Source organism: Cheilinus undulatus, linkage group 20 (genome assembly GCF_018320785.1).
Source record: "Cheilinus undulatus linkage group 20, ASM1832078v1, whole genome shotgun sequence".
Taxonomy (NCBI): domain Eukaryota; kingdom Metazoa; phylum Chordata; class Actinopteri; order Labriformes; family Labridae; genus Cheilinus; species Cheilinus undulatus.
Window position 1 is genome coordinate 20,548,426 of NC_054884.1, and position 12,031 is coordinate 20,560,456.

At 38.1% G+C, this 12,031-nt stretch overlaps 1 protein-coding gene across 1 annotated transcript in view; it reads left to right on the forward strand.

The window, feature by feature from the left end:
• The window catches only part of LOC121528360 (protocadherin-15-like), a 246,739-nt gene that overhangs the window by 137,872 nt on the left and 96,836 nt on the right, over positions 1 to 12,031 (forward strand). Inside the window, exons 24-25 of the mRNA XM_041815789.1 lie at positions 2,807 to 2,947; positions 6,005 to 6,117. Of these exons, the coding sequence (XP_041671723.1) occupies positions 2,807 to 2,947; positions 6,005 to 6,117 (254 nt within the window). The remainder of the gene's footprint in view (positions 1 to 2,806; positions 2,948 to 6,004; positions 6,118 to 12,031) is intronic.

Sequence of the window (12,031 nt, forward strand, 5' to 3'; positions counted from 1 at the left end):
TTTTTGTAAATTCTGTGGAAATTTGAAAATTTTGGGAGGAATAATAAGTTTTTAAACTTGCAAAGCAGAAGGATTCGCCCGTTTCCGTGTTTCTCACTGGCGAATCCATCTTGCAAAGCTTCCATCTGAACAGATTGAGCCTGTAAGACAGTGAAAGGACCAATCAGGAGTAAGAGGCAGTACTTTCAGGCACAGTGGAGTCATTGTGTAAGATAATATGAGCGACTTCGACTTACCTGGTAGTGTAGGTGTGGAAAATGTGAACCCATGCACGGTCTCTCCTGCTTTAAACTTTTAAATTAAGTTTCTCTTCTCTCTCTTTCAGCCTGCTGACTCTCAGTCTGTATAAGTTCATACAAATATCCTCTCGTATCCACAGTAAATGGCACATTATCATCACTAGAGTCGAAATCGCCCATATTATCTTTGTTTTAGCTTGGTGTTGGTGTTATTGTTCCTGTAGAAGCCCACAGACCCACACAGCTGATCAGAGGATAAGTGTGCGGAGGCGGAAGGAGACAAAATGCCGAAAGCTGCATCATATAAATTAGTGCCTGACACAGAGGGTTTTTTGGGGAGAATTACTTCTTTGTACATTTTCAACACAGCGTACAGGTGTATGTACAACTGGTTAAACTTCGCAGATAAAACGTTCCCATCCATAGCCATTATGCCACGGATCTCTCTGAGCTCTTTATAACAACAGGAGCAACATTCACAGAAATCACTGGAGGCTAGTGCCACTACTATAAGCAAGTACCTCATACAACACAACTTCAAAAATCCCCAAATTTTCCTTTAAGTCAAATTCTCACTAAGAGTAATGAATAAATAGTAACACCAAGGGGAGCAGCAGATTTGATTCATAGGATAGGATCGGGTAGACTCCACTTAGCTTCACAAATCCTCAGTCTGACCTTTAAGTGTCAGCTTTATCCTTTCTCTTTTCATCATTTGGAATATGCTGCCCTGATGGCCAGCTTGACTAGCTGGATTGTCGTGATTTTAGCAACCAAGCTATTAATTTGTTTCCACCTCTGTGACTGCTGCGGAATTACCTGAAATTAGTTGGTGTCAGTCATTTATGTTGTATGGCCTCTTTACAAACCAGTGGGTGACCTTACTGAGGCGGCATCCATGTTGTGAAAGTCAAGCCTGCAGAGTTTCCAAAGATTTATTGATAGCACACAGAACTGAAGCTGAAGGAGCAGACCTCTGTGAGATGAGATTTCAAAGGGAGGAAGTCATGTTTGATCCAATCAAGCAGCACCAATCCCATTGAACAGACTAAATAGAGTCAATAATTATATCAATGCCAATTTACACTGACACAGACCCACTTTTAGTTGGCGCTGTATATGTGCATGGCACAGAACTGCACATTAAACAGAAAAACAGATGAATGTTACCGAATCATGCCAATACTTCCTCTATTTTCTAGCAATATGGCCACCATAAGGGGTCTTAAAGGGTAAACTTTTCCTGGGCCCAGCCAAATCATGGTCCATTGTCAAGTTTATTTGTGATAACAGTATTTTATATTTAACCTAAATAATAAACGTTCCTGTCTATCTGTATATGTCAGCCCTGCGATTGACTGGCGACCAGTCCAGGGTGTACCCTGCCTCTCGCCCAGTGACAGCTGGGATAGGCTCCACCCCTTTAATTTTACACTAGTCTGGTGACCTTAGTGTTTCATTGGAGGAGGCTTTTCTTTCCCCTTAGAGCTTTGTTTCTAGTCAGCTGCTAGGCAGCGGTGGTTTTGTTCTCTTTTCTCAGTATTTATTTAGTTGGGGAGATTCTTAGTTCTGGTTGCTACCAATTTGGGTTCTCTCCCTTCCCTTTCCCAAATATCGCTTGCGATTTTAGTGGTTATCCTTCTGGGATAACTTTAAGAAACCCGGGTCCGCAATTGTGTCCCACTTCCCCATCCTGACACAAAAATGGGCTAAAAAGGAAAAAAAAGGATACCAGTGACAAACATCGGCTGAGTAAGGCAAAATGGTGAAATGAGGTTAAAAGATGACAAAAATGGGTTAAAAGAGGCTAAATAGCAACAGCAAAAAAGGGCTGAGAATGGCCAAATGGGTGGGTGAAATGGTGAAAAGTGGTTAAAAAGTGCAAAAATGGGTTGAAAGTTGCAAAAAGTGGTAAAAACAGTTAATAATGGCAACAGTGGGTCAGAGAGGCAAAAATATGCAAAAGGCTGAAAAGATAGGTTAAAACTAGGAAAAAAAGCAAAATGGGCAGAAGCAGTGATGAGGGTTTTAAAGTGAGATGAATAAGTAAGGTGAACATCAGAACCCAACAGTAGTTCAACACACTTTACAGCTCTTATTCAACAAAGACAGAGGTAAGAGCAGATTTCCCTTCAATCAGATGCTCTGTAAAACAACAGGGTACTTTTACAGTATACTAAATATATATTTTTATTTTTCCAACATTAAGAGTCATATTAGTCTTGGAAAACTGATGGCTACCCATTATGTACTTTAAGGGTTGATAAGTGATCATTAAACTGTCAAGTCTGAGTCCTAATTCATCCCAAATGGCAGATTTTTACCCCCATCATATGTTCTTGGACAAGGACACCCAGTGTGACATTTAGGCCCAAACTAATTAGTTTCAATTCTAAATCTCGAGGCATTTATAACAGTCATAAATATATATACATAATGCCTTTTTAAGAGCTACTGTGCTAAAGAGTTGTCAGTGTTAGCATTTAAGAAGGCTTCTGAGAGATATTTCATGCTAATGCCAGATGAGTCTAAATCTGTAATACTAAATGTTGTTGTTCTCCTCACAGAGCACTCCAGCAGGCTTAGTGCGATACAGAGTGGACCAGGAGGCTTATCCGTACTCTGCCAGTATATTTGACGTAGAAGAGAAGACAGGGAATGTGGTTACCAGAGTGAACCTCAACGAGGAGCCCAACCTGAAGTTCAGCGTAAGTACACACTCATCAGCAATCTATAGTGTATGCATTTTATCACAAGGTTTCTCCAAATTTGGGCTTTGACTCTAAAAGAGTTACAAGATGAGCATAGCAGGTAAGAACAAGACTTTTTGAAAGTGAGGACTCTGCCTTCCACAGTCCCTAATATCATCAGAAGATTCAGAGACTCTGGAGAAATCTCTGCAAGGCCAAAAACCAACATAAAGTAGCTGTTACAGGTTGTAAAGTCATGTGTTTTGTATGATCTCTGTTTATGCTTTTGTAACTGTGTCCAAGACAAATTTATCTACAGTGAGTCTATCTTACATCTTATTTTGAGCATGCTCCTGTCCATACTTTTTTGAAATATGTGACAGGTATCAAATTCATAATTTGTATACACAATGTTTTTATTCTGGTTAAACACATCATAATTGCGTTGTCCATATAAACATTAAAGATGGAATCAGTAGTTAGTTGGGCTGAAGAAATTTTGCACATGTGAATTAGTATTTTCATTATTTTGCATGTTTTTGTCAAACTGACTGAAATAGCTCTCAAATATTTTCCTGATGGAAACAAAGCTTATCCATGTGGCAGTAAACCCCTTTGTATCCCACTGTAAGTACAGTTTAAAGCATCAATCCATCAAAATAATTTATTCTACTGCAAATATTGGCACTGAAGCTGTAATTCAACAGAGAAATCATTAGAGACTTATCATACTTGTCATTATAATGCTGTGCTTTTAGATCGAAGTTGTCAGGGTTTTTGATAACGCATAAATGAAGTCTTTAAGAATTTATTGGCTCATAACTGTCAGACTTTAGTTGCCTATTTGTTTCATTTGTGTAAATAAAGATGTCTTTGTGTGGTATCTTTTGCAGAAAACACTAATAAATCCCCATAGCACAGTACTTTATTGGTTTCAAAACTGTCTTTTCTCAGCTCCACTCCTCGGCGGGACTTTGGGCTTTGCTAATTTCATCTTTTCTTGGGGCTCTAATTAACACAACAAGGATTCAGCATCCTCTGAAGACATCTCTCAGGGGATTAATTCTACCTCATTTGCTCCCAATAACTCAAACAAAAAAAAATCAGTCCAACGCTTTGTACATTTTGGATTCTGACTGAGATAAACACTGTCTGAGGTCTCATTTTTTACAAGGACGGACACAGGTAGACAGTCTCAAGAAGCACACGTCTGCCTAATTTGGTTGCATCAAAGGCGTGGTAGCTTGAGGTATTTTTGGGAAAATAAACTTTTTTTTTTTTGAGCATGAGGCAGAAGGTGTCAAAAATAGGAACAAGAAACCATGCTACCAAACCTTTGGTGCTGTTAAAAAGGCACTGTGTAACTGAACAAAGCATTTAACCATTGAATTTTAGGACAAACTTAAGACGTATACAGTATCTATGCATTTACAGTGCTGTGAAAAGGTATTCCTCCCTTCCTAATATCTTAATTTTTTGCATGTTTCTCACACTGAAATGTTTAAGATCATCAATTTTATTTTGATGCTAGACAAAGACCTGAGCAAAAACAAAGTGTAGTTTTTAAATTATTATTTCATATATTAAGGGAAAAGAGCCATCAAACCTGCCTGGCCCTATGAGAAAAAGTAATTGTCCCCCCTGCTGTTAAATCATGAATTAACTGTGATTAACCACATTTTTTGGAAAGCTGAGTTCAATTTCACATACAACACCCAGGCCTTATTACTACCAGACCTGTTGGATCAAGAAATGACTTAAATAGTTCTATAAAGTGAAGTAGGCTGAAAGATCTCAAAAAGCAACAAACCTGTGACCAAAGAAAAGTCAAGAACAGTTGATAAAAAAAAAGTCATTGACATCAATCGGTCTGGAAAGGGCTACAAAACCATTTCCAAGGCTTTAGGACTCCAGCTACTCAAAGTGAGAGCCATTATCCACAAATGGAGAAAACTTGAAACAGTGTTGAACCTTCCCAGGATTGGCCGGCCCACCAAAAGTAAGTCCAATAGTGCATCAACGACTTATCCAGAAGGTCACAAAAGAAAGCAGAACATCTAAAGATCTGCAGGTCTCACTTGACTCAGTTAAGGTCAACACTGGACAGAAAAGGCAACAATGGGAGGGTTCCAAGGCCAAAACCACCACTGACCAAAAGAACACAAAGCCTCATCTCACATTTGCCAAAAACATCTTGACGATCGCCAAGACTTTTGGAAAAGATTCTGTGGACTGACGAGACAAAAGTTGAACTTCCTGTTGCAACTGATATAAAACTAACACTGCATTTCATAAAAAGATCATACCAACAGTCAAACATGGTGGTGGTAGTGTGATGGTCTGGGGCTGCTTTACTGCTTCAGGATGTGGACGACAGAATGGATGGAACCCTGAATTCTGCTGTCAGTTCATGACCTCAAAGGTCAAGTGCACTTGGGTTATGCAGCAGGACAGTGATCCAAAACAAACCAGCAAGTCCACCTCTGAATTGCTTAAATACAAAATCTTTGCTAATATCAAAATTTGTTTGATGATCTGAAACATTAAAGTGTAACAAATATGCCAAAAAAAGAGCAGAAATACTTTTTCACCGCACTGTATAAGTGCCCCTTTAAGTTGTGAAACACTGTATTAATGTTAAAAAGTGTCATGCAATATTTATCTATTTTCTGGCTAAATACAAGAGCAGAGGCACAATATTTCAGGGGCGTAATTTTGAAGTTTTCCCCTCATTAAGAATCCTTTGGGTCTAGTTAACAGTGGTTACCCTCCAATTAAATGAAGAAAAAAGGCTAAGCTGAAAAATAATCAGACTTCTGGGGTATACACACATTCCTCTTCTTTTCCAGTGGATATAATATGCTTTTAGAAAGCAGGGGACACAGATTTAAACATTTATTCAAGTTATTATTAGCCTGTTATGCACAGTCTGCTTCAATTAATTTGACTTTCTGCAGACTCCATCAAGCTGGTGTCTTTGCATTCACAAGAATATACATAACCACTATGCATGTATTTCCTCCATGTTGTGCCTCTATTTTTACATGTGCATGTGTGGATGTGTTTGATTGACAGCTGGTGGTGGTGGCCTACGATGATGGAGAGCCTGTGAAGGAAAATACAACTTTGGTAGAGATCACAGTCCTGCAGCCGTCTATCATTCCCGTCTTCACTCAGGAGGAATACAGGTAGGCATACACACAAACAAACTTGTCACACACTCATGGATTTACAGTACTGTTGGTACTGGCATTGAGAAAATTCCATTCCCGGTTGTTGTGGAAACACCAGCTGTTACTGGAGATAACATTTACAGCATCATATGTACACATGAACCAGAGATGGGTTCACTTGTGGATTCATCAGATGTAGGTTGTGCAACTGTTGGACCATGAAAAGCTTGTCAGTGTAAAGATTTTTGACCTTCTTACACATGCCTCTAAGTGTTCTTTATCTTATTCAACCTTTTATTTTATGTGCGGGGAAATGGCAGCTCTGCTCTTACAGATTACTCCATTTTGCAAAAATCCAAATGCATGCAAATTCCCCATTTGAATTTAGCAGCTCTCTCTAAAAATAAAGAAATGTTATCTAAGGAAGTAGCTTTACACAAAAACAAGCATGCTAATGAGTGTATACCGTATGATAAAACACCCAATAATCACAACTTTATCTCTGAATTTTTGCAGCCTGAAGGAGAAAATTTAAAATACAACTGCTGAATTTTAAGTAGTCTGAATAAACTTTTTGTGTTTGCTTTTGCCAGTTTAGTGCAGTGAAATGTAGCTATATTAACCATCTGTGAATCTGAGTTACAGCTATGTCATAAAATTAATATACTGTGGAGCTTGTGAAGGGAAAAGGCTTGTCCTGCCTTCGGTATGAGCATCATATGCAGCAGTTTTGTCTTGCAAATAATTCCTTCCTTCTGTCAGAAGGAAATCAATAACAATAAATACATGTGTTTAAAAAACTATATTAAGTTAGGGGGTGATGGCATGCATCCCCACACAAGAACTTAGTGTCTTAACTTGACACACACTGAAAGATGGTAAAATCTGGACTTTTATGGTGTGTGGTGTCTGCGTGGTGTCTAACTAGATGACACTAATAGATTCATTCACCAACAACCAGAGTCTCAGCTCTCAAAACTCAAAATCTCATGCAGTAAACATGACTTTAGGGTGACAAGTTGAAAGTGTTCACTTAAAAGTGTGAGCTACCTGCTACCTTCGTAGTCATTGCAATTTTGGTCCTCTCCTTTTCAGTTTGATTATGGTTTCATTTTACAGCACAAGTCTAAACATTCATGTTGTTGTCACAAATCACCAAGTAGGTCCTTTATTCCTAGTATCCATCTAACTTGATGCTTCGTGTTTACTATCATCACCATGTTTGCTGTGCCTCCACCTTCAGTCAGCTTTCTTTTCTGAATGGCCATCCTTCCGTTCCACCTGAAATCCATAGAGTGCACGCTTAGCTGTCCACTGTGTTTCCCCCAACACTACGCGGTTCCTGATTGATAATACTGAAAATGTTATATATTTATGATTTCAAATCCAAGATCATCTTCTAAGCAGATCAGGGAGGAGGAGAATCACTCTGAACAAGCCACACACCACAGGAAAATTTTGCAAGATTATTTTGACAACCATCAGATAATTGCAAGATATCCTGGCTGTAGGCACGGGACCACTACCGTGAGACGCTGTATCCGTCAGGGTTGAAATACATGCTAAAACTTTCAAAATAAAATGGGATTAAACTTCTGGTTTTGGTTAGAGTAAGGACTAAGGTGAGGATTATGCTACAAAAGTGAGAATCAAAAAGCTGGACTGCAAAACCTGATTACAAAACTTTAAATAAAGCAGCGTAACAGTGTAGTTACAGGATAAAAGCTTGAAAACACTTTAGCACAGCTAATATAGCTAAGGATTAAGCCAATGAAGCTACATAGCTAATGCACCTTGATAGCTAATGTATCAATGTAGCTAACATGGCTAAATCTAAAGCTAACAGCGCTACATTAACTACATCAGCAAAGATCCATGAATGCAATGAATGTAATATAATGTAGCTAAAGCTAAATCAAACAAAGCTATGTTTGCTTGGGCCTTACTGGCTGTGGTTGGAAGGGGAAATCATGCCCAAAATAACAGTAAAATGCTGCGGCTCAGTTGCAATCTGAAGGTCAGGGGTTCAATCCCCAGCTCAGTCACATGTCAATGTGTTTTTGGACAGGACACTTAACCCTGATTTTTGTCCACTGCTTCATCAGCGGCATGGGAATGTGTATGGATGCATATGAATTGTTTTATTTAATACTGATGATAAAATTCAGACTGATCTACATGACAGCCTTTGCCATCTGTGTGTAAATGTGGAGTGAATAGGTGTAAATAGTTAAATGTGACCCCTGGTGTTAAAAGTGCTTTGAGTGGTCAGAGTGAGTGATTACCATGAAACTTGAGTCTATGAAAATGTATCACTATAGCAACCTGTGAAAATATTTAATCAGAAAAGAAAAAAAGCATTTGACATTCCATATGGCACTTAGTTTTGCCTTTTGATTTAAATGGAGCAATTCCTTTTTCATATTGCACATTCATGGATAGTATTAGTTGATGTAATTAAAATATGGAGAAAGAACTTCACCATCCAAATAGCAGAATCAATTTTGTTGAATTTTGCACAGATGGAATCGAGCGAAGGCATTTAAATATTAACCCACCATATTTTACTATTAACCACTGAAAATATAGACATAAACATACATAAACATAGAAAAGACTTTTGACTTATACCCGTTTTCTCAGATTAGATTCAGAAGATGCTGAGTCTGAATTAGATTGCAGAAGAGAACATTTATGTTTGACACACATTTGTTAATCTGTACATCAGCATAATTGTTTTATTCATTTTTCAACATGGATGTAATTTGAAATATTATCTGAACCTTCACCTTCACATTAATCTGGTTTCTGTAAAAATCTTTTTTATCACTTTAATTCAATTGTATCATGTATATATAAGGCCAGCCATGGAGAGGAGAGAAAGAAATTCTGCAAAAGCTGTCATACTTCTCTCTACTTTGTGGCGCCGGTGTGCCTCTGACTTGAATTGCAGAATCTATTTCAACTATGAACATGAATCTGTTGTGGCCACAGTCTGTTTCTTTAACCTTCAAATGAAGCACACAAATTTTGCTCTTACATGACCGTTTGTGCTTTTAGATCTTATTAAATAAACTGGCAAAATGTCCCTCTCAGCGGGGTTTTTATTGTGAAATACTGTTTGACCTACACAAAGTTAGGTACTTCTGAAGCAGTGCTAGAGTGAAGTGAGTGGTGAACATCAGTTAAGACGCTCGTAATTTTGAATTTTTTAAGTCATCATGGCCTCTTAAGAACTGGAATCTTTTAACTTTTCAAAAGTCTAATGTTTTTGAGAATACTGGTTAAAGCGAATGTTAAATTGAGTGTATTGTGTTATTTCAACCAAGTGTGGCCATATAAATGAGATAAGATAATCTCATGCTAGCCCTCATTCATCCTAGGCATGCTACTGGCTAGTCACACTCATACTGTTATATTCAAACTGCTCTAGCCTGGCTACAACAGGCTGCTCCTTTTGCAAACTGCTTTTTACAACCCTCCTCCACCCCAGCTCCTCCTTTATTCTCCCTCTGACTTTCTCAGTGTAATTCTGTTGCCACTGATGCCTGCTCTGCTCTGGGTCTTTTGCTGATTCCTTCCCTGTCTCAGGCGCTCCCCGTAGGCACAGGAAAGACAGGAACATGTGCTGTGACGTGTGTCATAATAGATGTAAAAAAATCTCACTGGCTGCAAAACAAATCTACCTACAGGTACAAATGAAGTAACCTGAACCTGAAAAAGTGGATGAACAGAGCACTGCTGGTCTTTTTTGACAAATTTATTTTGTTTCAATAGTGAGCAGAATTTACTGTGCATTAAACAGAGCAAAATTTTTGGTTAACTGTGCCCACCTCTTAACAGAACATCTGAAACATAAAATCATGTCAAGAAAACATACAGTAACAAACTGAACATGCATGATGTCTTTTAAAGGTTTAAAACATCATATTATTAGAAGATTGAACACTTTTATTCCTCCATTATCTAGCAGATGTATCTGTCTTAGACTGTAATATAATAAAAATGAAAGATTTATGTGATGTCTTTGTGAACACTCCTCATGTTTTTACAATCCCACAAAGCTCTCTTTTACACACTATAAACTGGACCAACATGAATAAATGACACTCTCGCCTCTGCACGCTCTCTTCTCAAGACATCATTATAACTCCTGCAGTAGATGTTTGTTTTATGAGGTCATTGGGTCACCACAGGTTGTCTTTGCTTTGATTGGCTGGGTGGAGAACGGATGAGCGGGGTCAGATGTGAAATTGGCTGATCATCTACAGCTATTACATCTCTGCTGTTTCTCTGTCTAGATAAGTCGTTTTGTCTGTCTTATCACACCTTTCATGTTAAAATTATTCTTTTGTTTTTGTCTCTGTCATGATAAGATTGTATTTGAGCTTATAATTTCTGGCCATACTCTTGCGTGCCACCCCTTCTGTGTGTTTTTTTTCCTTCCTTTAGATAGATGTGTCTGCTTCCTTCCATTTGCTCTTTTTGTTACGATGTTTGACTGGAAAATTATCAAAAAAGATCAGACAATGAATGAAAATTGCAGAAATATTCTTTTGAGTATCCTGTTTTCAAAATGTTTCAAAATGACTGTTTTTACGCCCAAACAACCTTGAGTCGATCTGAGTGAGCTTTTTGTGACTGATTGCTTGTTGAGTGGGAGCAATAGGTTTGTTTCATGCTTTTTTTCCCCTTTTTTAAAAAGTTATATTTCCTTTTTAGTGTCTTTTTTTCATTGGCCTACCTTCATCAGATATTGAAGATTTCTCAAGTTGTCTTTGCAGATTGCATTTGCTGTGATGCAAATCAAAAACTCCCCATCTTCCTCTGTGATGACTCTGGTTTTTAACATGAAATTTATCAAAGATGGCACCGTGGATGCTGAAGAAGTGTTTATGTAAATCAGTGCAAATGTTTTAGCTGCTTTCATATTCACACACCCAGGCACCATAAGCTCCAAGCTAATGAGCTTGTTTGAGAGTAATTGGACTTCAGTGCCAAATACAGGCATATTATAACACAAAATATGAAGATGTCAATGTTTGTCTTTCATACGGAGCCTCTCTCTATTTTAGGAAAAGTGTTAGAGGCAATAGAGAGAAAGCGATATGTCAGCCAGCCATATAACACAGCGTTTATGAATATGTAACATACCTCCAAGCTAAAGGTACGTGTGCCTGGCTGTGTGTGAGAATGCACTTTATATTTCTTTTTGTATTATTTGTTAATAAACATTCAGCTCGCATTAATGCATGCAGGTGCACATTTTTATGTTTGTGCACTGTGTATTTGCATGTGTGTCTGTATTTCTCTTGTTTATTTTATTTCCACGCCTGTATTTCGGTGTGTGAGTAAGGGAGATTGTGTGCTTTGTTCTTGTAATTCCATGTAGTATTCAGTAAGAGTAGTGTACCAGCTTTGAATTAATTATCCCAGCCTTTATTGAATAAAAGCTTACCATCCAACCAGTGTGGTTTTAAGAGCTTACTAATGCACTTCAATTATTTTTGCATGGTTTTAACCGAGACCGTTCTAGCAATGGGCAAAGCTGCATTAATAATGTTTATTCCCATATTTATACAACAAGAAACAAGGGATCTTGTTACATTATTGCTGATCGCTATTTTTGTCCTTTAAAGTTTATTTAAGTGCAACTCAGCCCTAGAGTTTCAGCTGAGGTGTATCTACCCAGGAATTTTTTTAAAAAGGCCTTCAGAGTGTCCTGGAGAGGGCTGGAAGGGAGGGGGATAAGCCACGCCCACTCCATTCTTCCTGCTGTCCCTTATCAGCTACAGCATCATTTGGCCTGTGCTGCTATTTAGATTTGATTAATAGCTATAGTATGAAACAATGATAGATGGTCATGTGGAAGACACAAGTTCATGTGTTATGGACTTTGTTTTAAGAAAAAAAATGGTTTATTTCTAAT